The sequence below is a fragment of the Pongo pygmaeus genome, chromosome 19 (assembly GCF_028885625.2).
Source record: "Pongo pygmaeus isolate AG05252 chromosome 19, NHGRI_mPonPyg2-v2.0_pri, whole genome shotgun sequence".
In the NCBI taxonomy this organism is placed as follows: Eukaryota; Metazoa; Chordata; class Mammalia; order Primates; family Hominidae; genus Pongo; species Pongo pygmaeus.
The window spans coordinates 60,539,252-60,565,401 of NC_072392.2; the positions used below are offsets into that span (position 1 = coordinate 60,539,252).

General features: G+C 40.8%; 1 protein-coding gene and 1 pseudogene across 2 annotated transcripts; both read right to left on the reverse strand.

Annotated features, from left to right (window-relative positions):
* Positions 1-1,099: 1,099 nt before the first annotated feature.
* Positions 1,100-12,248, reverse strand: LOC129017409 (olfactory receptor 4D1). Of its 2 annotated transcripts, XM_054457963.2 has the most exons (4): positions 12,064-12,248; positions 10,851-11,219; positions 6,690-6,796; positions 1,100-5,533 (listed from the first exon to the last, which is right to left on the reverse strand). In XM_054457963.2, the coding sequence occupies exon 4, from the start codon at positions 5,512-5,514 to the stop codon at positions 4,582-4,584; it is 933 nt and encodes a 310-aa protein (XP_054313938.1). In that variant the 5' UTR covers positions 5,515-5,533; positions 6,690-6,796; positions 10,851-11,219; positions 12,064-12,248; the 3' UTR covers positions 1,100-4,581. The 2 variants fall into 2 exon arrangements, with proteins under 2 accessions (XP_054313938.1, XP_054313939.1); XM_054457964.2 differs by lacking the exon at positions 6,690-6,796.
* On the reverse strand, positions 2,641-4,091 carry LOC129017584 (homeobox protein MSX-2-like; annotated as a pseudogene).
* Positions 12,249-26,150: the final 13,902 nt, after the last annotated feature.

Sequence of the window (26,150 nt, forward strand, 5' to 3'; positions counted from 1 at the left end):
TGAAAAGCATCATTTGGTATTTAAAGGATTTTAATGTGAAAGAGGAAAATGCTGTTCTAAGGGGCCACAGAGATCTAATAAGACAGAGAGTCCATTTTACCCTTCCTCATTTCCAAAGGTTGAGTGTGAATATGGAGAAATGTGTGAAACGGAAACAAGGAGGAAGAAGTGGAGAAAGGATAAGCTCAGAGTTGCCATGATGGCTTCAAGAGAAACCAGGAAGAGCCTCTGACTTTCATTTCTTTTTTTTTCCTTTCTTCATCTTCTTTTTTTTTTTGAGGCGGAGTTTCACTCTTGTTGCCCAGGCTAGAGTGCAGTGGCACGATCTCGGCTCACTGCAACCTCCGCTTCCCGGGTTCAAGCGATTCTCCTGCCTCAGCCTCCCGAGTAGCTGGGATTACAGGCGTCCACCACCACGCCTGGCTAATGTTTTGTATTTTTAGTAGAGATGGGGTTTCACCATGTTGGTCAGGCTGGTCTCAAACTCCTGACCTCAAATGATCCGCTCGCCTCGGCCTCCCAAAGTGCTGGGATTACAGGTGTGAGCCACTGTGCCTGGTCTCTGACTTTCATTTCTTGGATGGGATGATTGCTGGGAGAGAAGTGGGAACAAAAAGCTTCTGCATCATCTTCTTAACTTTGGGTCCATATTATACATTGCCTGAGACTTTAACAAAATGATGCATATCCCAAGGAAGATGGAAGAAATAAATATACAGAAAATGACAGAGGGAAACTATAGGAAGCTGGAAAAATGTTAAAAAGAGAAAAAAGTAAAAATGCTTCCTCTCTCTGTCAGGTACTGTTCAGGTGCTGGGAGGATTTAAAAATGAATAATGCATGGCACCTGCCCTGAAGAAGCTCTCATTCCAGTTAAAGAGAAAAGCAGAAATATACATGAAGTAGTAGCCTTGGAAATGAATTCACTACCCTAGATTTGGAGCACTAGTAGGCATGGCCCTGGCCTCTCTGGCCTTGGTTCCTCAATTATATTATGCCGTCCTCCTCTCAGCCATACTATGCAAATGATGGAAAGATTGTGTTGGGTAATGTCTTAGTCTGTTTGTATGGTTATAATTAAACACCACAGACTGCATGATTTGTAAAGAACAGAAATTTATTCTTTTGCAGTTCTGGAGGCTTGACAGTCCAAGATTAAGGTTCCAACAGGTTTGGTTATCTGGTGAGGGCTGTTCTCTGCTTCCAAGATGGCACCTTGTTGCTGCATCCTTCAGAGGGGAGGAATGCTGTGTCCTCATATGGCAGAAGACCAAAGGGCTAGCGAGCCTAATGCTGCATGAAGTTTCTTTTATAATGGCCTTAATCCCATTAATAAGGGAGGAATCCTCATGGCCTAATCACCTCTTAAAGGCTTCACCTCTTAACACCATCACATTGATCATTAAATTTCAATACCTGAATTTTGAAGGGGACATATTTAAGCCATTTCAGCTAAGTAGCACAATGTGAAGATTATCCAAAGAGTATTTAGTAAAGATGGAACAAAAACAAAGGGCAAATGCCTTTTGGGGAACTATTTAGACAATGCTAAAAGTGAGGTAACTTTCTCTTCTTTTTTTTTGCAATAAAACAATTGTTTAATTTAATTCAGAATAAGAGATAATAACTCTTCAATAAAATATATACAATTGTACAAGGCACCCTTTCAAAGGGGTAAAGGCATACTGGAGGGAGGGGAGAGATGGAGAGGAAGGTGAAATACCAGGGAGCTTAATGGGCTGTTTTGGTAACTCCATTTTCACCAAGTCAAAACATGGCTTTATCGTCTGCCCTCGACATGTTAAAAAGTATATAAAATTTTCTAATAAGTTTAGCATATACAACAGGTACACACACAGAGAAAGCATAATTTTTTTTCTTTCTGGATCTACTAATTGTTCAAGAATATTTAGCATATAGGTAACGGTTACAAGGTACTCATATTTTAAGCAGAAAATTACTATGTCCCCCACCCAAATCATCTTTGCAATCTGTGAGGATGAATGTACCTAGTATTTCTCAGAAACTATCAACTCCTCCCAACAGGCTTTAACTTTTTACTCTCCAATTATCTGAAATGAAGTAAAGCAACAGCCTTGAGAAGAATTAGGAAGTATTTCTAATTTTCTACCTCACCTCCAGGCATTCTCAGGATTCTTCTCATCCCGCTTATTGGTCTTACAAAAAAAATTCTTCAAAAAGGTAAAACTGTAAAAATGTGTGTGTGGGAGGGGGGTGGGGGGTGGGGAGAGATAGGAACAAATATGGTAGCATATAAAAAGGTTTCTTTTAATGCAAGTAAAATGCAGAAATGTGATGTGTCCCCTTCACTTTGAATAACCTCTCCATATGTGCATTGTGTCCAATTCTAATATTTGTTTTCCATAAGCAGAAGTCAATAATCTCATCAAAATAATTGACTTTGGCAAGTTTTGCAAATAATTTGTCTCCTTCTTTAAGAAAATACAACAAATGGACTTACACAGTCTCTTTAAGAAGGTGATATATAGAAAAAAGCACATATGTATATAAATTTTGCCTTTTAAAATAATTTGAATTTTTACGTCTACTGTATAAAAATGTATTGTATTATATTTTATTATATATATATATTTATACATAAAAACCATCAGAGCCAATCTTTGTGAAAGGAGAAGGGGGCATCTGGAAGATTACAGCAAGAAAACAAGGCTTGGTGCCTCCGCCTAAAGAACAAATTTCAATTATGTCGTGTGGCCCTGTCGGCCTAGCCGCTTACGGTGGTGCACGCAGGGTTAGCAGAGCAGGAGTATTGGCTGGTCCTGCCTTCTTGGAGAGGGAGAGGAAACCCTTTGAGACAAACATCCATCATGGAGTCTATTGATCTGGTCCTTCTTAGGACAGGTGGTACATACCATATCCCACTGACGTGGCATAGAGTCCCACGGGCGGGATGGGAAGCACAGGTCTATGGAACGGATAGGATGCTCCGTATATGGACGCTGCCTGCAGGGGCGAGCTGATGGGGAAAGGGAGACTGAAGCTGGAGGGTAGCATAGGTTTTGCAGCCATTTTCAGCTTTTCCAGTTCTGACTCCTGCAGTCTTTTCGCCTTGGCCCTTCGGTTCGGGAACCAGATTTTGACCTGAGTCTCCGTGAGGTTCGCAGAGCTGGAGAAGTCCGCACCCTCTGCAACGGAGAGGTACTGTTTCTGGCGCTACTTGCGCTCCAGAGCGAGGAGCTGGGACGTTGTAAAGGCTGTGCGGGGCTTCGGATTGGTCTTGTGTTTTCTCAGGGTGCAGGTGGTAGGGCTCGTGTGTCTTGGCGGCGGCAAATATCAGCCGGTCCCTGCATCCACGCCGCTGCGTCTTAGGGAGTCTTCCCACTTGACCGAGGCGGTCTCGAAGGGCTTGATCAGCGGCCCGGGGCTGTGCGCTTCCCGAGCGCCGTGCCCCGGCAGCAGCAGTAGCCGCAGGGTGGCCCCGGCCAAGGCGCTTTCGGCCGGCATTGGGGATGCCTACTTGGGAGGCTTCTTGTCGGACACGAGCGCGTCCACACTGTAGGGCAGGCTAGAGACCTTGACGCGGCGCTCCTCCGCGGCCGCCTCGGCGTCCCCAGGCGCCGGACCCGGCCCGACCGCCACCGCTGGCCCCTCCTCTTCGGACGAAAACAGAAGCCATGCGTTCCCTGCCCTACGTAGCTCCCGACGCGCGACTCCGCTGGCAACCCGGCAGCGGCGGCTCAAACATTTTTTGTGGGGGAGACGAGAGGGCGAGATAACTTTCTAAATTCCACAGTGGGGAATGAGGCAGGGAGGTGGGGAGCAGAAAAGAATGTAACTGTCCCAGAGTTAAGATGAAGTTGACCATTCATCACAGATACTTCTCTATAGGCGAAGACCTCTCTAGGTTTTCTCTTGTGGTCGCAGGAAACTCTGAGTTTCAAATCCCATTCCTATTTCTTGCCTCTAAACTTGGAGTCAGAAGAACCAGGTTCCAGGGCAAGCTCTGCCACTCACTTACTGTTCACCTTTGAGCAATTCACTTCTCTCTGCGTTTTCTCATTTGTAAAACTGTTTAACAACAATAATAATACATCCACTGTCGGTTTCATGAAAAGTAATGAAATAAAAGTGTGGAAGTGTTAGGCCGGGCGCTGTGGCTCATGCCTGTAATCCCAGCACTTTGGGAGGCCAAGGCGGGTGGATCACCTGAGGTCAGGAGTTCGAGACCAGCCTGGTCATTGTGATGAAACCCCGTCTCTACTAAGAATACAAAAATTAGCCGGGCTTGGTGGCGGGTGCCTGTAATCCCAGCTGCGTGGGAGGCTGAGGCAGGAGAATCATTGAACCCGGGAGGTGGAGGTTGCAGTGAGCCTAGACTGCACCACTGCACTCCAGCCTGCGTGACAGAGCAAGACTACATCTAAAGAAAAAAAAAAAAAGCATGGAAGTGCTTAACACAGTACTTGACACAGCAGTAGGTCCTCAAGAAATATAAGTGTAAACTGATTTGTTATGCTTTATAAAGACTTTCCTCCATTTTTCATGTGGGAAAATAAAAATCCAGAGAAATTTGTCATTTAAAGTCAACTTACTTAAAGTTTACTCCCTGCAAATTACTAGGCATTTGCCTAATCTCCTCATGGCTGCTTTCGTGTCCTGGTTTCTCAGGGTGTAGATCATGGGGTTGAGCATGGGGGTCATGACCGTGTAGCTGATGGACACAGCCTTGTCCATGAGGAATGGGGTGAAGGGCCAGGTGTAGACATAGATACAGGGAATGAAGATCATGGACACCACGATGATGTGGGTGGTGAAGGTGGAAGCTGCCTTCCTCCTTGCCTTTCCTGAGTGGGACCTCAGCATCACCAGGATGACAGTATAAGAGATCAGAAGGAGGAGGAACCAGATGATAACTAGCAGCCCACTGTTGGAGATCATGAGGAACTCCAAGAGGGAGGTATCAGTGCAGGCAAGTCTCGGTACTTGGGGAACATCACAGTAGAAGTTATCTAGGATGTTGGGGCCACAGAAGGGCAGTGGAAGTATCAGAGCCGGTTGGACAATGGAGTGGACAAAACCCCCCACCCAGGTGACTACTACCAGGCCCACACACAATTGAGTGTTCATGATGGTGACACAGCGGAGGGGCTGGGAGATGGCTATGTAGCGGTCATAGGCCATGACTGAGAGAAAAAAGACAGTCCCACCTCCCAAAAGGTGGAAGAAGAAGATCTGGGCCATGCAGCCCTGGTAGGAGATTGTCTTGGTCTCATGGAGGAAGTCCACCAGCATCTTTGGAGAGGTGACTGTGGAATAGCAGAGGTCTATGAGAGCTAGATTTCGGAGCAGAAAATACATGGGTGTGTGGAGCCGGCAGTCAAAAGTCACTGTGACCATGATAAGGAGGTGTCCCACAATGGTGGTGACATAGAATAATAGGAACAGAAGGAACAGGAATTTCTGGAGCTCCTGGGTCTGTGAAAACCCTAAGAGGATAAACATTGATACCTGTGTGGTGTTCTGTGGTTCCATAGGATCTTCCCCCACGTTCCTACAGAGAAACCATTGAAACAAACAACAAAAAAAAGAAAATTCAATCATTTTCCTTGGACAGTCAGAATTGAGTTGATTAAAGTCATTGTTGAGTGCCAATCCGAGATGTAGCTTAGGAAAGCCCTCCACGGGGAGGAAGTTCCATATGTTTTCAAGGGTTCCACAGACTTATTTCCCTGACCACGCCCTATGGTATATTACAAGAATGTGGGCCTTTTTTCCCTTCGGCCATGCTGTCCTCAACCACAGGTTTCATGTCTGATTCTTTTTCATACCTGCTATGCCCAACATAGTGCCTTGTGAACCATAGGTTCCATAAAGCTAGTTGAATCAATCAGTGAATAAAAAAACATATCAGCAAGTACCTGTGACCACAAACACCATCAACCTATGTGCATAAATCTTGATAGGATATACAGTTGAGAATAATGATTTTAGATAAACAAATAGACGCTTCTTTATGGTGGGAATTTGAGAGGATGTTTATTGCTGGAGAAAGAGAGGTGTACATTAGAAGAAAATTGTTATGTACAAAATCAGAGGTAAATGTGAAGAAAAACAAGCAGATAATCTTGGTTGTAGTGAAGCTGGGATGATTAGTGTTTCTCAAACGTTTCCCCGTAAGTACTTCTCTAGTAGCATTTGTTGCCGTGGGTCATCTGTGGGGGCAATTCAAAGAAGCCCAGGACAAATGCACTATCTCCTTGAACTCTCATGTTTTAACTTTTAAAATTTATGTGAATTTTCTATTATACACATATCCCTAGACAATCTTTGGGAGAGCTTTTAAAATGTAACTATTATGGTTCATAAAACTTTGACAAGACCAGTGTTGTTAAAAAAAAAAAAAAAAAAGGTTGGCTGGATGCAGTGGCTCATGCCTATAATCCCACTACTTTGGGAAGCCAAAGCAAGAGGACCACTTGAGGCCAGGAGTTTAAGACCAGCCTGGGCAACATAGCTAGACTCCCACCTCTATAAAAAAATTTTAAAATTACCCAGGTGTGATGGCATGCAGCTGTAATCCCCAGCTATTCGGGAGGCTGAGGTGGGAGGATCGTTTGAGGCCAGGAGTTTGAGACAAGCCTGGGCAACATAGTGAGACCCCATCTCTACAAAAATTTTAAAAATTACCTGGGCATGGTAGTGCATACCTGTAGTCTCAGCTATTCAGGAGGCTGAGATGGAAGGATTGCTTGAGCCCAGGAGATCAAGGCTGCAGTGAGCTATTATGGCCACTGCACTCCAGCTGATCTTATCTCTAAAAAGAAAAAAAAAATTAGAGCATGAAGGGAGACATGATTCTTTAGTAAGTGAAAGTTCTAGAAGACATTAGCTTGAAAAATAAACTGAGTTCTTGGTGTTAAAACCCATTCTTTTGGATTATACCTTTCCACAGGTATTTTCTCTAATTGTTCAGAAAAATTTGTCTCAAGGCCCCATCCTGTACAGACAATAGAACATAAAAAGTCTCTTTTCCCTGATTCCCACCTGGCACATGGGCACGGTAGCAGCAATTACATTGATGCTCTTACGTGGGAGTTGAATGAATATATTTGGAAAGATCTCTATAAACCTCTGTGGACAAATGTAACAGGATTATCTCAAAACTTATCTATGAGGGATTTCAATACTCAAAATATTGTTATATTTGTCTTCTCATAAAATTCACATTCATCCTCAGATATTTGTGCAAAAATGATACTCCAGGAAGATGTGCTGTGTTTGTTCTGTGGCTTTACCAACTCCCAGCCTAGGACTGTTTGAAAAATGTCCCCATAGGCAACTGAGAACCCCGGCAAGCTCTTTAGCAGGAAATGATGTGATAAAACAGGGTTAGAATGGGCTTATCCCAGTGCACCAGGGCAGGAAGCTGAGATAGGCAAGGGTAGTACACACCCTTCCTGGAGCATTGTCGCAGCAACCGCAACAGAGGGTAACACATTTTGGTCTCTGATTTTGTGTCCTTTCTCCACCACATGGTGTCAAGGTTAGACTGGGTGGGCAGCCATTTAAATGGCATGGTTTGGCCTCTCTGGGAAAGTCCCTGACCCTAATCCTTCATCCCTGACTCCAACTCTCACACCTGATTACTGATTCCTGAAATGTTAACAGCATACTTCATTATTTTATCTTAAGATCTTTATCCCTATTAAGATTACAACCACCATACTTTTTCTTTTTTTCGGACAGGGTCTCGCTCTGTCCCCAAGGCTGGCCTGCAGTGGTGCGATCTCAGTTCACTACAATCTCCAGCAGCCAGTCTCAAGCAATCCTCCCACCTCAGCCCCCTAAGTAGCTGGGACCACAAGCACACATCACCATGCCTGGCTATTTTTTTTGTATTTTTAGTAGAGACAGGGTCTGTCATGTTGCCCAGGCTGGTTTCAAACTCCTGAGCTCAAGTAATCCACCTGCCTCTGCCTCCCAAAGTGCTGGGATTACAGGTGTGAGCCACTGCACCCAGCCTACCACCCCCATACATTTTTATATGCTTTTATCAGTCAGAGATGAACACTGAAGTTTTTATGGATGTAAAGAAAAGATGTCTTGGTCTTGCCTTAAAATACTTTATTAAAGGGGGGAGGAATATGTAAAGCAAGACTGGCAAACTGTTGGTAATAGTGGTAATTCTGGAAATGGTGATTCTCTCTGCTTTGTAAATACATAGAAATTTCCATGATACAACATAAGATGAAAAGCCTCAGAGATACTCTAGTTTTGATCCTGATGTCTTTGTATTATCTGGGTATTTTTACTTTGAATGAACTATGTATAAGTCATGATGGAAGGAAGGGATTTTAAAATAAAATGACATGGCTGTGTGCAGTGGCTCATGCGTTAATCCTGGCACTTTGAGAGGCCAAGGCGGCCAGATCACCTGAGGTCAGGAGTTCGAGAGCAGCCTGGCCAACATGGTGAAACCCTGTCTCTACTAAAAATACAAAAATTAGCTGGGCGTGGTGGCGAGCACCTGTAATAATACAATAATAATTCAAACTTGTCTAGAATTCACTAATTATCCAAAAAGTTAAAGATAAAGTATAATAAGGAAAAATTTTTAAAAATTATGTTAACATTGATCTTTTAAAAACTTGTAATACTCAGCATTATTGAGAATTTAGAGCAATAGATAAATCACTGGTGGTACAATCTTTCTAGAAGACAATTTGAAAATATGTGCCAAATCCATAAATTATTTATACTCCCTGACCCGGTAATTTCTGTCTTAGGGATTTGTTTTAAAGAAACAATGAAAACTAACTTTTAAAAATGTATGTTTAAGGATATTCATCACATTATTATAATATTGATAAACTAGAAACAACATAAATGCATGACTATAAGATATTGGTTAAATAAAATATGGTTCCTCCGTGTGATGAAATACTAGTTAAGAATAAACATATATCCTAAAAGGATGTTTAACTCTATGGGATTTTATTTTACCATGGGAGGGGCAGCAGTGATTGCACTGATGCTCTTATAAGGGAATTAAATGGATACATGTGAAAAGATAGCTCTATTGATCATGTCCTTTGCGGGGACCTGGATGGAGCTGGAAGCCATTATCTTCAGCAAACTAACGCAGGTACAGAAAACCAATCACAGAGTGTTCTCACTTATAAGTGGGAGCTGAATGATGAGAACTCATGGACACATGAGGGGAAAAAACACACAGTGGGGCCTGTCAGGGGGGTGGCAAGGGGAGGGAGAGCATCAGGAGGAATAGCTAATGGATGCCGGGCTTAATACCTAGGTGATGGGATGACCTGTGCAGCAAACCACCATGGCACACGTTTACCTATGTAACAAACCTGCACATCCTGCACATGTACCCCTGAACTTAAAATAAAAGTTGAAGAAAAAAAAAGATCTCCATCAACCTCTACAGACAAATACAAACAGGATTATCTCTAAAATTATCCATGAGGGGTTTTAAGACTCAAAGTATTGTTGTTTTAAAGAGAGAATTACAAAATATTTTGAGAAAATATAGTATAAATATAAAGGGAAAAAATGGACATGAAAAATCAAAATGTTACCAGTGTGAATAGTGGTTATCTCTGGTTGATGGGATTGATGGAACATATATTTTTTCTTCTTTACAAATTTTTTTTTATTTCTTGTAATTTATAAATTGTCATAAAATTTTAATCAAAAAAAGCAAAAGAAGACCAAGAAAGAGAAAAGGTAAGAGCTGAAAAACTTCTTAGCATGAGCACTGTCAGGGGCGAAAGACAACCCCAGGTGTGCAAGGGGAAGGGTTCGGGGAAGGAGAAACCTCCGAACACTGAGGAAAAGGGAGAGAGAGAAAAAGAGGAGGAGACGCAGTGTGGGAAAAGGGAAAGCTCTTCCGTAAAAGAGAGGAGAGAAGGAGACCGTGATTCCCAGGACTGTTGCAGAACCACCAGATTCCTTCCCTCCTCATAACCAGTTCTTCAGTTTGAGTGTCACTGTAATGGCTAAATCCAGTCAGTAACCGTGGGTTCTTTCAGCTCCATCTGGCACTGTGAGCTGCCTGTCATTATTATGAAATCATTCTTGCTACTTCTTTACTCTAAACCCAAATACCTCTCTGGCTCTCCTATTTCTGTCTGTTATCCCCTCACCCAGCTAGACCTCTCCCTTGCACTCCACATGTATTATCACCAAGGCATATGTGTTCTTCCTTTGAAATTACTGCCAAATTATTTTTCCTATCTGGCTTATTGCCGTGGGCCTCCAAGTGGGTTCTTGCCCCCAGGTTTTGCTCCATTTTAATGTACTGTGCAACATAGTACATACAAAAACTTCCTCCACAATATCTTCCCCCTCTATTTCAAAAGGTTTTCAAAAATTTTCCATGGCTCTTTATTGTCTACAGGAAGGAATTTGCACTTAGTTAGGATTTCAGGGGCTTCCACACAAACAGGCTCCTACCTTTCATTCCAGGTCCATCTGCCACTTAATAGTAGTAGTAATAAGCATTTATTGTAATTGTAGTAATGGTAATAACTGTGGTAGTAAGCATTTATTGTTGTAATAGCAGTGATTGTCATCGTAGTAAACATTTTTTGAGTGCTTACTATGTGATAGACGCTATACTAAATATTTTGCTGGCATTATCTTTTTAAATTCTCATATATTATTCCCATGTTTATAAGTATAGTAAGTACTAAAAATTATCTTCATTTTACAGATAAGTAAACTGTGGCTTGAATAGGTTAACTAATTTCTCCCAGATCACATGGAGAAGAAGAAGCAGAGCTGGGATTCTGAGCCAGGTCTGATTGACCCAGAATTTGCACTCCTAACCACTATTCTCCTCTTACCTGCTCCCCTCTAAGAAGATTCAGCTTCAGCGAAACTTATCTCTTCCTCGGTCCCTCAGGTCTCAGTGCCTTCATCCAGTCAGTGCCGCATCTGAATTGCTTTTCTGTCCTGTTCACCTGTCTGAATTCTACCCTCCCTTGAAGTTTCAAGAGTAATTAGCTCTTCCATAATGTTGCTATGCCTTGGTATTTTTTCATGAGGATGGCTCTGTCTGCTCACGTGTGTTGTAATTTCAGTGCAAATCCAATACGTTAAGTATTACACAGTACGTGGTACACACAGACCCTGTCTCATAGTTGGTTCCCAAAAGAATGTGTGATTGCTTAATGGTGGACAGGGTGCTTGGATGGGCCAGACTGCTGTGAGAGCTGGGAAGAAAGAGAGAGTAGCCACTGGATAGAATGCAGTTTATAAGACCTCAAAGAGAATCCAAGAATCCTAATTCCCAGCATCACCAGATTTACAATCCTAGAAGCATCATCTTAGCATGGCCCGATTCTTTCCACAAACCCATCAGAATCTTTGCAAATGCTTCCTCCCCCTACATGCATAGAAAATAGATTTAGAGGGATTCTAGACAAGAAAGAAAATAGACATAGGGAGGTACATGGATCTGTATGGGGAAAGGGGAGGATTCTAGACCTCTTCTGTTGTTACTCAATCTTCTCTCCCATCTGTCTTTGCTCTTAGAAAATCAGCCCACACAGGACTAGGAGAGATGAGGGGAGAAGGAATAAGTGGGTTCCCAAAATGGAGGAGAATCTAGTCTGTTGTCATCCAGGGAGCATTAACAGGTATTGTTAAACACAAGATTTAAGAAAAGAGAGGATAAGATGGAGGGACAGCAATAGAGAAGGGAAGAAAATCTGGAGTGAGTGAGAGAAGCGGGCAGGAGAAAGGGGAAGATGGAGGAAGATGAGACTTAAAAAGGAACAGTAGAGGGTGGAAAGTGTGAGAGCAAGACTTGTTTGTGTTTTCTCCTAGGTGTGGGAAGAAGCTGTAGTATGTATGTGGGAGGTGGGGGAGAGAACAGTGTATGTCTATATTCCGCTGTCCCTCCCACCCTCTGTTCTAAATTCCACCCAGCACATAAGCCAATACAGACAAAAGTCTTAATGCTAGATAAAATCAATGTTTCCCAAAACCCATTCGCCTTGCATTAATGCCCGATGACTTCCCCCATGCCTTCCCTCCACCCCATGCTTGTCTCACGATAGGCTTTGTCCATGGGAAAGACACTGGGGCCATCATCTTCCTCCAGCCCACAGTGGCCAAGAGGACTTAGAGCCTCCCATCTCCCAGGTCACTCTTCTCCTGTAGCTCCATTCTTCTCCTGGCCTCTCTCAGACTAGGAACACATATAGGATTGGCCTGAAGGAAAGGGAAATTCCTTGGGGGAGTAAAACTTAGGCTTAATTCATAAGATGAAGCCTGGCTCAGGCTGCTGAGGGCAAATGAGCAATGGGAGTTATTAAAAAGTATGTGAGATGTTGCATCAGACACACTTAATTATTGGGAGACTGTCTTGGGGCCAACATTTCAGAGGTACTGATCACAGGACCAAGATGAAGAAGGATAAGAACCCTAAAGAGACATGAATTCCCAGGGAGGTTTACAAGAACCAAATCCTTCAGCACCATGGGCAGTGCAAGGCCTCCACCCTCTCCTATCACCACTGTAGTTGGAAAAGTGAGTTATGTCCTAGGACACAGTCCAGGTCACCCCCTCTATAAACCCCAAAGCCTTTTTCATATGTACAGTCATTAAGGTACCATCTCTTATCCCAACCTCTGATCTGCTCTTCTCTCAGCCAAAGTGAACTTCTCAATGTAAATTGGCTAAGTTCATCCTCAAGATATAATTCAACTATCATAAACTTCACAATTATTAAATGATTTTAACCATTCAGTGGTTTTTAGTATATTCACAAACTTGTGTAACCATCACCACTACCTAATTCCAGAACATTTTCTTCATTCTGAAAAGAAATCTCATATCCTTTAGCCGTCACTGCCCATTCTGTTCTCTCCTCAGTCTCTGGAAACCACTAATCTACTTTTTGTCTCTGGATTTGCCTGTTCCGGACATTTCCTAAAAATTGAATCATATAACACACGTATGATGATATATGGCTTTTGTGTCCTACTTCTTTCACTTATGTTTTTAAGTTTCATCTGTACTGTAGCATGTACCAGTACTAGTCATGTACCAGTCATTCCTTTTTATGACTGGATAATATTACATTGTATGGATACATCACTTTTGTAAATCAGTCAGTCAGCTCTCGGACATTTGAGTTCTTTCCACTTTTTAGCTATTATGAATAAAGCTGCTAGGAATATTCATGTATAGGATTTTGTGTGGATGTATTCTTTCATTTCTCTTTGGTATATAGCTAGATGTGTAACTGCTGGATTTTATAGCAACTGTGCCTAATCTTTTGAGGAATAACCATCTTACTTAGAATAGTGAGAGTGAGGTGGCATCTCATGATTTTCGCATTTGTATTTATAAAGAATATGGTCTGTAGTTCTTTTCTTGTATCTTTGTCTGGCTTTGGTATCAAGATAATGCTGGCCTCATAGAATGTGTTAAAAAGTGTTCCCTTTGCTTCTGTTTTTTTTTTTTTTTTTTTTTTTTTACAAGAACTTGCATAGTATTGGTGTTGATACTCCTTTAAATGTTTGGCAGAATTTACCACTAAAGCCATCTGGTACTGGATTTTTCTTGGTTGGGAGGTTTTTTAAACACTGATTCAACATTTACTTGTTATAGGTCTGTTGAGACTTTCTATTTCTTTTGAAATCAGTTTTGGTAATTTGTGTTTCCAGGAATTTTTCCATTTAATCTAAATTAGCCAATTTGCTGGCATATAGTGCTCATAGTACTCTCTTATAATCCTATTAATTTTTGTAAGGTTGGTAGTAATGTTTCTGATTTTATTTATTTGCCTCTTCTCTTTTTTTCTTAGTTTAGCTAAACATTTATAAATTTTGTTTATCTTTTCAAGAACTAACTTTTGGTTACATTGATTGTATCTATTGTTTTTCTATTCTCTATTTCATTTATCTCTGCTCTAATCTCTATTATTTCTTTCCTTTTGTTGGCTTTGGTTTTAGTTTGCTCTTCTTTTTTAGTTCCTTAAAGTGTAAAGTTAGATAATTGATTTGAGATGTTTTTCCTTTTTTATGTAGGATTTTACAGCTATAAAATTCTAAGTATTGCTTTCACTGCACCCTGCAGTGAAACATATGTTGTGTTTTTGTTTGCATTCACTTCAAAGTATTTTCTGATTTCACTACTGATTTATTCTTTGGCCCATTTGTTGTTGGAAAGTATGTTGTTTAATCTCCACATATTTGCAAAAATTCAAGTTTTTCCTTTGTTATAGATTCCTTCATTCCATTGTAGTCAGAGAAGATACTTTGTATAATTTAAATCTTTGAATATTTATTGAAAATTTTTTATGGCCTAACATATAGTCAATCCTGAAGATTGTTTCATGTGCACTTGAGAATGATGTACATTCTGTTGTCTTTGGGTGTTCTGTAAATCTCTTTTAAGTCTAGTCAGTTTATAATATTTTTCAAGTCCCATATTTTCTTATTGATCCCACTCCAGTTTTCTTTTGGCTACTATTTGCACAGAATATCTCTTTCCATCCTTTTACTTTAAACCTATTTTTGTCTTTGGATCTAAAATAAGTCTCTTGTAAGCAGCATATAATTGGATTGTGTTGTTTTTAATACAGTCTTTCAACCTCTGTCTTTTGACAAGCTTAATCCATTTGTATTTCAAGTGATTACTGATAATAAAGGACTTGCTTCTGCCATTGTGCTATGCTATTTGTTTTCTATATGTCTTACATTTTTCCTCCTCAATTCTGTCAATATTGCCTTTATTTAAGGCAAAACTTCCATTCAGGTGTTTTGGCTTTCTTTATTCAAGTGTACTATTTTGATTTTCTCTTTTTTCCTTCTCTATATTTGTTTAAGTTATTTTCTTAGTGGTTACCATGGGGACTACAGTTAACACCTTAAATTTATGACAATCTACTTTGAAGCTAGTCTGAATCTAGTATGATAACAACTTAGCTTCAATAACATACATTAACACTGCCTATATTTCATTCCTTCCCTCCACCTTTATGTTGTTACTCTCATAAATTACTTTTTACATGTGTGTGCATTTTAGCATAAACTTATAATTATTATTTTATGCATTTGTCTTTTAAACCACATAGGAAACAAAAAGAGGACTTATATACCAAAATACAGTACTACTAGTATTTATATTTACCTGTATAAATAAAAGACTTATATTTACATAACTCAAAGCCACACAAAGATATAAAGATCACTGGTGTGATCACTTTGTGTGGCTTTGAATTACCATCTATTATCCTTTTGTTTCAGCCTGTAAGGCTCCCTTTAGCACTTCTCCTAGGGCAGGTCTATTAGCAATTAACTTCTCTTGCTTTTGTCTGTCTCAGAATATGTTTATTACTTTTTCGTTTTTGAAAGATAGAATTCTTGGTTGACAGTTTTTTTTTTTCTTTCAGTACTTTAAATATATCATCACACTGCATTTTGGCCTCCATGATTTCTCATGAGAAACTGGATGTTAATTCTATTGAGAATCCCTTGAATGTGATGAGTCACTTCTCTCTGGCTCCTTTCAAGATTCTCCCTTTGTCTTTTGAGAATTTGATTATAGTGATCCTAGTGTGGATCTCTGAGCTTATGCTATTTGGAATTCCTTAATCTTGGATGTGTAAATTCATGTCTTTTATCAAATTTGGGAAGTTTTTGGCAACTATGTCTTCAAAAAAATTTTTACCCCTTTTTTCTCTTCTTCTTCTGGGACTATCAGAATGTGTATGTTAGTGTGCCTGGTGACTCTCCCTAGGTCTCTAGGCTTTGTTCATTTTTCTTCATTTTTTTTTCCTTTCTCCTCCTTAGACTGGGTAATATCGTTTGTCCTATCTTCGAGTTCACGAATTCTTTCTTCTGCCTGATCAAATCTCCTATTGAACTTCTCTAATATATATTTAACTTCAGCTATTATGTTTTTCAGCTTCAGATTTTCTATTTTGTTCCTTTTTTTGTGAGACAGGGTCTCACTCTGTTACCCAAGCTGGAGTACAGTGGTGCAATTATAGCTCACTCTAACCTATAACCTCAAACTCCTGGGTTCAAGTGATCCTTTCATCTCTTTCCTGAATAGCAAGAACTATAGGTGTGTGCCATCATGCCTGGCTAAATTTTAAATTTTTGTAAAGAGGGGGTCTTGCAGTGTTGCCCAGGCTGGTCTCAAATCCTGGCCTCAAGCAATCCTCCCACCTCAGCCTTCCAAAGTGCTGGGATTACAAGCATGAGCCACTGTGCCTGGCTGGTTCATTTTGATTATTTCTGCCTCTTTATTGGTATTACCTACTTGTTCATATATTGTTCCTCTGATTTCACGTAGTTCATTTCCATGGTTTCCTTCTGCTTATTTGAGCATGTTTAAGACAATTGATTTGAAGTCTTTGTCTAGAAAACTCAATGTCTGGGCTCTCTCAAGGATGATTTCTGTCGATTTCTGTTTTTCCCTTCTAAATGAGCCACATTTTCCTATTTTCTTGTATGCTTTGTAAATTTTTGTTGACAACTGGACATTTTGAATATTGTATGTGGTAATGCTGGAAATCCATTTTCAGAGATTGCTGTTGTTACTTGATGAAGGCCACAGTCATCCATTTCTTTGGTAATTTTTCCAAACTATCTTGCAAAGACCATATTCCTTGTCTTGTGCTGTGCCTGGCTGGTTCATTTTTATTATTTCTGCCTCTTTATTGGTCACTGAAGTCTCTGTCCCATTATTTCCATAGTCAACCAGTGGCCTTACAGAGATTTCCTTAAATGCCTGGATCCAATAAGATAAGAAAAAGAGAAAAAAAAAAGAGTGTCTGTCTTTTTCCATTCCCTCCAACTAGTGTCACTAGAGAAGCCACTTCAGCCCATGAGGATTAAAACAATGGCCAGTCTTTGTTCTGTCCCCTTAGTGATAAAAAACAGCAATCAAAATGTGCAACCCCAAGTTCTGGAGAGCAATGTTTTTATTACCCACTCTGACAAAAGCAAGTCACACCAACAGTGCAGGCTGCCATCCCCATAGCTGCCTGCCATCAGGGTAGGGATGGTGAGGGTAGCCATTCATTAAAAACCAAAAAATTTACTAAAATTTATCTAACTCTTTTTTTTTAATAAAGCACTTTCCAGAATTCTGCAAGTGTTTGACTAGACTTCAGAGTTCTAAAATAGTTGCTTCAGTTATCTTCCATGATGTCATCCCACTAGCTATCTTTATGTTATAGATTTCTAATTAATTCCATTGTGGTCAAAGGACACACTTGGTATGATTTCAGTTTTTGAATTTGTTGAAATTTGATTTCTGGCCCTAGCACATGGTCTATTTTGGTAAATGTATCTTGTGCATTTGAAAATGATTTTGATGTCTGGATGCAGTGTTCTATAAATGCTAATTAGGTCAAATTTGTTAATTGTGTTGCTCAAATCTTTTATATCCTTCTTGTTTGTTTATTTCTCTCATCCTATCAGTAGCTGAGAGAGACCTCTTTTAATTTCCTACCATGATTGTAGATTTGTCTATTTTTCTCTTATATCTGGTTTTACTTCTATCATCTTATTTAATGAAAATTGTCTAGTTTTAATGATTCTTTTGCATTTTATTTTTTACAAAAAATCTTTCTTTTTATATTTTCTTATCTATTTATAAGCATATACATATAATCAACTGAGGCAGTATCTATTGACTATCCATATTAAAATATTAAAAAATTAGAATGTTCCCTTTCTCAGCTCCCTTCCCTCTCCTCTGTTTTATTCCCTAACTTTAGTTGTTTGTACAATTTTTGTTAGTTGGTCTAGTGGTACTATTAATTATTTATAAAATGTAAGTTAAATTCATACCTCCATTACTTGATTCATTAGCTTTAAACAATGCAAAAGGAAGAAATTAGTATGCTTAGATTACTTCTCATCTTCTTTTCTACCTTCCAACTTTTACTAATTCTACCTCTTTCTGGTTTGTAACATTTACATTATATTTGGAAACCAAAATTTCTTCACGTGTTTGACTTTAAATCTACTTTAAATAGGTTTAATGCTCAGCATCAATACCTTTGGCATAGTCTCTTATTTATCTTTTGATAGACTGAAGTTTGTTCCCTGTATTTTCTTCAAAGGAGTTGACTGGGAATATATTCTGTACATCCTTGCATATTTTAAAATACCTGTTTCCTTTATTTTTGAATGGTAGTTTGCCTGGATGTAAGCATAGTATAACACCCTCTTTTTCTGAGGACAATATAGACATTGCCTCATTGTCTTATAATATTAATGGTTGGCCAGGCATAGTGGCCCAGTCATGTAATCCCTACACTTTGGGAGGCAGAGGTGGGAAGGACCACTTGAGGCCAGGAGTTCAAGACCAGCCTGGGCAACATAGTGAGACCCCCCCCCTCCCCCACTGCCATCTCTACAAAATAAAAAATCTTAGCCAGTTGTGGTGGAGTGCTTCTTTAGTTCCAGCTACTCAGGAGGCTGAAGAGGGAGGGTCACTTGAGCCCAAGAGTTCAAAGCTGCAGTGAACTATGATTGCACAACTGCACTCCAGCCTGGGTGACAGAGCAAGACCTTTTCACAAAAAAAAAAAAAAAAAAAAAAATTAAACGTTATTGTTGGAGGCCTAAATCCAGTCTTGTTTTTGGCCTTAAAGGTGGTTTGATTCTTCTGCATGTCCTAAAAGCCTGTCGTTATCTTTGGAGTTCTCAGCCTTTACTGGGATTCATTTTATTGTTGATCCTTCTGCATCAAATTTCCCTGGGATTATTTTAGGGACATAATAGTGGTGGCATCAGTATAGTCTCTTATTATCCCAGAATCCCCATGTTAAAATAGCAAAGCAGCAATATTCTGGGTGTAATCTTACACTACAATTTAATAAAATATCACGGCTATGGTTTTAACATGTTCCCCTAATTTCCATGTGTTAGAAACTTAATCCCCAATGTGGCAGTATTAAAAGGTGGGGCCTTTAAAAGGTGATTGGATCATGAGAATTCTGCCCCCATGAATGGATTAATCCATTCAAGGATTAATAGGTGAACGGATTAATGGGTTATCATGGGAAGAGAACTGCTAGCTTTAAAAAAAGAAGAAGAGAGACCTGACCTAGCAGGTTAGCATACTCAGTCCCCTCACCATGTGATACCCTATGCCACCTCAGGATTCCTCAGAGTCCCCAACAGCAAGAAGGCTCTCACCAGATATGGCCTCTCAACCTTGGACTTCTCAAGTTTTCCTATCTGTAAGAAATTCCTTTATGAATTATCCAGTTTCGGGTATTCTGTCATAAGCAACAGAAAATGAACTAAGATAGTTACCATTTGAGAAAACTAGGCAAAGTATACAAGAAGTCTCTATTATGTCTTACAACAGCAGATAAATCTATAGTTATTTCAATAAAAATTTCAATTAACAACAGCAACAACAACAACAAACACTGGACCAGGATTCAGAAGATGTGTGTGCAAGTATCAGCTCTACTACAAATAAATAGTGTGACTGGCTGGGTGCGGTTGTTCACGTTTGTAATCCTAGCACTTTGGGAGGCTGAGGCAGGCAGATTGCCTGAGCTCAGGAGTTCCAGACCAGCATGGGCAATATGGCGAAATCCCATTTCTCCTAAAAATACAGAAAATTAGTCGGGCATGGTGGCGGGCACCTGTAGTCCCAGCTACTTGGGAGGCTGAGACACGAGAATTGCTTGAACCCAGGAGGTGGAGGTTGCAGTGAGCCAAGATCACACCACTGCACTCCAGCCTGGGAGACAGAGCAGGAGTCTGTCTCAAAACAAAACAAAAACAAAAACAAAAAACAAAAAACTGTATGACCTTTAGAAAACCACTTAAGCTTTCTCAACTTCAATTCCACAATCTCTAGAACTAAAGAATTCAAATAGAAAAAACCAGCAGAGGAGTAAATAGCAAAATTAAAATATATGGGCAGCATTTACAATAAAACTAAATAACAAGGTATCCCCATGGGCCCAACAAGAAAGTGGAGAAGATCCATGCACAAAATCTTACTCAGTGGTACCAACATCTGTGGAAGAAGCAGAGGGAAGCAACAGGGTGCCTGACGCATCCAAAAAGAAGAAAACAAAAAATAGCCAACAGGTATCCTCTGAAATGCATGGCAGGCCAATTCAAAAATGGTAGCTGAAACGGAGACTGGTTCTTCCAAATTCAGTGGAGGATGAGTAGCCAGGTGTTGAAACTGAAGGACTGGAGGAGTCTAAGTCACAGAAATTCTCAAAACTGATAAGCCAGAGCCTCCTTTCAGCACAAACCCCACACTGAAGAGGAAGGATTAAAATTGATCCAGAGACGGACTATCAAGACAAAGAAGGTACAAATAGAAGGTGTACATAAAAAATGGTGAGGTGGATAGAGCTAGAAAAATATCAGAAAGCAAGTCACCATACTTTTTTGTTTTGTTTGAGATGGGGTCTTGCTGTATGTTGCCCAGGCTAGTCTCAAACTCCTGGGTTCAAGCAATCCTCCTGTCTAAGCCTTCCCAGTAGCTAGGACTACAGGCACATGGGACAGCACCCAGCCATATTTTTGAATACTACATAAAAACAACTGAAGAGGAAAATGTGTGAATCATGTCCCCTTCTAAAAGTTTAGTAAAACTACTTTCACATGAAAATGAGCCACAAAAAAATATGGAGGGAAAATTTTGTACAAAGTTGTTACAAGGACTAAAAGACTAAAGAGCAGAATAATTTCTGAAGATACTGTGGTCTGAATGTTTGTGTTCCCCCTAAATTCATATGTCGAAACCTAATCACAAATTTGATGGTGTTAGAAGGTGGGGCCTTTGGAATGTGATTAGGTCATCAGCGCTCTGCCTCCATGAGTGAAATTAATACCTTTCTGAATTCTTTTTATGCTGCTATAACAGAATACCTGAGACAGGGTAGTTTATTTTAAAAAACACAGAAATTTAATTCTCACAGTTCTGGAGGCTGAGAAGTCCCAGATCAAGGCACCAGCATCTGGTGAGAGCCTTCTTACTGTGTCCTCTTATGGTGGAAGGCAGAAGGTAAGAAAGAAATCAATTTCCCCTATCAAGTCCCTTTATAAGGACACCTGAGCCCATTCACGAGGGAGGCGCTCTCATGGTCTAACCACCTCTTAAAGGTCCTATCTTTTTATACTGTCACATTGGCAACACCTGAATTTTGGAGGGGACGCATTCAAACCATAGCGATGCCCTTATAAAAGAGGCCCCAGAGAGCTGTCTTACCCTTTCACCATGTCTCTTGCCTTTCATTTTATTTCAGAGAGTCTCTGCTTCCCAACCTCCAGAACCGTGGCCAATAAATTTATGTCATTTTAAATTACCCAATCTAAGGTGTTTTGTTATAGCAGCCCAAATGGACTAAGACACAAGGACAATGAGATCACACCAGAAAGGCATGTCCACCAAACAAATCAATGCTGTAACCTAGGGGTTCTAAGATTCCACTCAATTTCTCCCACCTATTATAAATAAAAACTAAAGAACTCTGGAAAGTAACAGCAGTTTGAGGAAGGAAGTCAACATTTTAATGTAACCAATATGGTGGTGAGTTCTCTGATTTTTGTTTTTCCTTCCATAGCTACTGGCTGAGACCCTGTGGGGGGTGGGGGAAGTCCATAATATATTTTCTCTGTCTTTACTTTCACCACTTTGCCCCAAGACAGACCCAGTCATGAAAGTTTGTGACAGTAAAGGGAAGCTAAAACCCCAGCTTTGTAGCCAGAGCACCAGAAAAAGGGGCCCCTAGGAGCCAGACCATATGGAGTAAAGCATAGAAAGGAGGCAGCTGTAGAAAGGGGTCCTTAAATCTGTGCATGGGTAGAAATGACTTGAAGCAACATCACGAAAGCTTTGGGAACTGAAATATGGTGTAAACCACCACCCAGGTCCCAGACTGGCCCCTAGGTGGCACACGCATGATGCAGACCCAAGTGGCACTGCAAAGTCTTCAGAAAGTGTGGATGTCGGAACCACACACCTCACTCAAGGCAGGTCAGGATTTAACAGGGTTAACTGACAGCTAAAACAAACAAACAAAATCAACACTCTCCAGAGGACATTGACAGGATTCAAAGTCTCACAATATAATATTCCAAGACACAATCCAAAATTATGCAAAATTAAAAAAGAAAAACAGGAAAACTCCAACAAATTGTAAGAGAAAAGACAATCAAAAAAACCTGACATGATGCTGATTTTAAAATTATTAAAGACTTAGTAGTAGCTATTACAACCATGCTGGATGAGGCAGAACTAGACACCCTTGAAACATTGAAAGATAGCAGCTCTCAGCAAAGAAATGAAAGCTGCAAAAATAAACCAGGTAGAGATTTTAGAACTGAAAAATACAATAATGGAAATTAAAAATTTACTGAAGAGGTTTAATAGCAAAATGGGGATGACAGAGAAAGAGTCAGTGAACTCGAAGACAGATCAGGAGAACTGGGCCAGGAGCAGTGGTTTACACCTGTAATCTCATCACGTTGGAAGGCAGAGGCAGAAGGGTAGCTTGAGCCCAGAACTTTGAGACCAGCCTGAGCAACATGTTAAGACTCATCTCCTCAAAAAATTAAAAAATTAACCAGTGTGGTGGTGAGCACCTGGTGGGAAGATCGCTTGAGTCCAGGAATTTGAGGCTGTAGTAAGCTATGATCATGCCACAGCACTCTTACCTGGGAGATGATGCTTCTGGGCCTCCTGGTGATGTGAACTCAACATCTCCCCATCTCTCCAGGTCTCCCCTCTGTGAGTGTGTGCATGCGTGCACGTGTGTGTGTGTGTGTTCCCTTCCCTACTTTGTCACCGTCTTCTTGCTGGCATAAGTGGGAGTTAACAGGATCTCAAGAGCTCTGTGGTCTCTCAGCTTCCCTGGGTAATTATTCCAGATTACTTTTCCTTATTCAAAGGCTCAGCTGATTCCAAGTTTAACCTTGAGGCTATTTAACAGGTTCTCAAAGCTCTTGTATCTGCCTTTGGTTAGGTGCCTCTCCTGTCTCCTTCCCATACATTCTCTTTCAGAGACGTCTCTGCTTATGGAATTAGACTTATTTTTATCTCACTCTTTTTTTTTGAGATAGTGTCACTCTTGTTGCCCAGGCAGGAATGCAGTGGCATGATCGTGGCTTATTGCAACCTCAACCTCCTTGGCTCAAGCAATCTTCCTGCTTCGTTTTTATTTATTCATGTGTGTGTGTGTGTGTAGGGACAAGGTCTCACTATGTTGCCAAGGCTGGTCTCTAACTCCTGGGCTCGAGCAGTCTTCCTGCCTCAGCCTCCCAAAATGCTGAGATTATAGGCATGAGCCACTATGCCCAGCCTTATCTCACTTTTTAGACAGCTGCCTTCTGTGAAGGTGAATATGTGACATAGTTTGGATATGTGTCCTCTCCAAATCTCATGTTGAAATGTGATTTCCAGTGCTGGAGGCAATTGGATCATGGCAGAAGGTGATTGGAACAAGGGGGCGAATCCCTCATGAACAGTTTGGCACCATCCCCTTGGTAATAAGTGAGTTCTCACTCAGTTGACAGGAGATCTGGTTGTTTAAAAGTCTGGGACCTCCCCTCCTCTCTCTCTCTTGCTCCTGCTCTTGCCTTGTGAGATGCTGGCTCCCACTTCACCTTCCACTATGACTGCAAGCTCTCTGAGGCTCTTAGCAGAAGCCGAGCAGATGCTACCACCATGCTTCCAGTACAGCCTGCAGAACTGTGAGCTAATTAAATCTCTTTTCTTTATGAATTTCCCAGCCTCTGGTATGTTGTATAGCAATTCAGGAATGGACTAATACAATACGAGACCAAGTTTTATTCCCTCCTCATCAAAAATGCTCTTAAAAGGGACTTGGTGGCTGGGCGCAGTGGCTCATGGCTGTAATCCCAGCACTTTTGGAGGCTGAGGTGGGCAGATCACATGAGGTCAGGATTTGAGACCAGTCAAGCCAACATGGTGAAACCCTGTCTCTACTAAAAATATAATAATTAGCCAGGCATGGTGGCGCATGCCTATAATCCCAGCTACTCAGGCTCAGGAGGCTAAGGCAGAAGAATTGCTTGAATCTGGGAGGCGGAGGTTGCAATGAGCCAAGATCACACCACTGCACTCCAGCCTGGGCAGCAGAGCAAGACTCTGTCTCAAAAAAAAAAAAAAAAAGTGACCTGGTCACTTTCCCCAAGATCATCACTTGTGCCCTGGATCATTCTTCCTTATGACCCAGATTTAAGTGCAAAATGTTTCAACCATGTTTGTTTGTTTTCATCTATCCTCTCCTCCTACCCGGCTTCCTTCTTATTCTACCTCTTTAGCAAAGTCTTTCTATTCCAACAATGAACAGAGAGAAAGAGGTAGAGGTCATGGCATGCACTCATTCCACTGAAAAGAGTTCTCATGGAGGAACTCACAGATTATTTGCCAAGTGATGGAATAAAACCTCGATTCTTGCCATGGTTCTGCCACAAACAAGCCAAGTAACCTTGAGAAGGACATAAAATCTTAGATGTTTGAAACTCTATGGAGCCTTAAGAGGTCATCTAATCCAACTCTCTACTTTTACATATGCAGAAACTGGTGCCTGGAGACATGATATAACTTGTTCCCAGTCATGAGACTGGTTAATGGCATAGTTGGGTCTTACACACAGGACTATCATAATAATGCTCTTTCCATCAACCCATGCCAAGTCCCTCCATTTCATCCACAAAATGGACACAGTAAGAATTATAGATGAGATCAAATGTGCTAATGCTGATGTTGGAGTTTGGAAAATAGAAAATATTCAAATGAGAGGTTATTTACTTTGCTGACAATCCCCACTGGAAACTGACTCACTGCCATGCCCCAATGGAAGGTCAAGTCCCAAGAGAGGTCTAGGCTGGCTCGTCCACCTCTCTTGGGGCCTGCAAAGTTTTAATGGCAACACAGCAGGCAGCCATGGCTGCTGAAGCTAATGAGGCTCATAGGAACCACTTTAAAAGTTGTTCTGCTCAAATATACTGGCAGTAAATACCCAGATCTCAACAACAAATGTGTTAAGGGACGTGGGGTGAAGATGGGTTGTCTTCTTTCTCTATTTTACAAGTTGATTACAATGTTATTTATTGTTTTTGGTGTATCATACCTGGCCCATTGTGGATATCATGCAAATTTTTGTTAAAGATGGAATCAATACTTTAAAATTTAATTTCTTGAACAGTAGGAGAGCAGCAAGAGGCATGACCAGATATACCTCTATGCTCAATGCTGGGGATTCAAAAACAAGACATCCATTCTACTCTCAGAGAACTCACAGTCTGGTTGGAGACAGAGACCCAGAAACACATAAATGCACTAAAGATAGAAATGCCTCACCTAGAAGAATGCTCAAAGGCTAAAGGGCTGAGCAATTAGCCATGCTCGGGAGACAGGGGAAGCCTTCCTAGATACGGTGTCATTTGAAGAAAGGAGAAGTTAGGCAGACAAAGGAGGGAGACGTGTGTTTCTGGCAGGAAGAACAGAGGCTCAGAGATGAAATGGCCCAGCATACACTTTATTTTTTATTTTATTTTTTGTTATACTTTAAGTTTTAGGGTACATGTGCACAACGTGCAGGTTTGTTACATATGTATACATGTGCCATGTTGGTGTGCTGCGCCCATTAACTCGTCATTTAACATTAGATACATCTCCTAATGCTATCCCTCCCCCCTCCCCCCACCCCACAACAGGCCCCAGTGTGTGATGTTCCCCTTCTTGAGTCCACATGTTCTCATTGTTCAATTCCCACCTATGAGTGAGAACATGTGGTGTTTGGTTTTTTGTCCTTGCAATAGCTTGCTGAAAATGATGGTTTTCAGCTTCATCCATGTCCCTACAAACAATATGAACTCATCATTTTTTATGGCTGCATAGTATTCCATGGTGTATGTGAGCCACATTTTCTTAATCCAATCTATCATTGTTGGACATTTGGGGTGGTTCCAAGTCTTTGCTATTGTGAATAGTGCTGCAATAAACATACGTGTGCATGTGTCTTTATAGCAGCATGTTTTATAATCCTTTGGGTATATACCCAGTAATAGGATGGCTGGGTCAAATGGTATTTCTAGTTCTAGATCCCTGAGGAATCGCCACACTGACTTCCACAATGGTTGAACTAGTTTACGTACCACC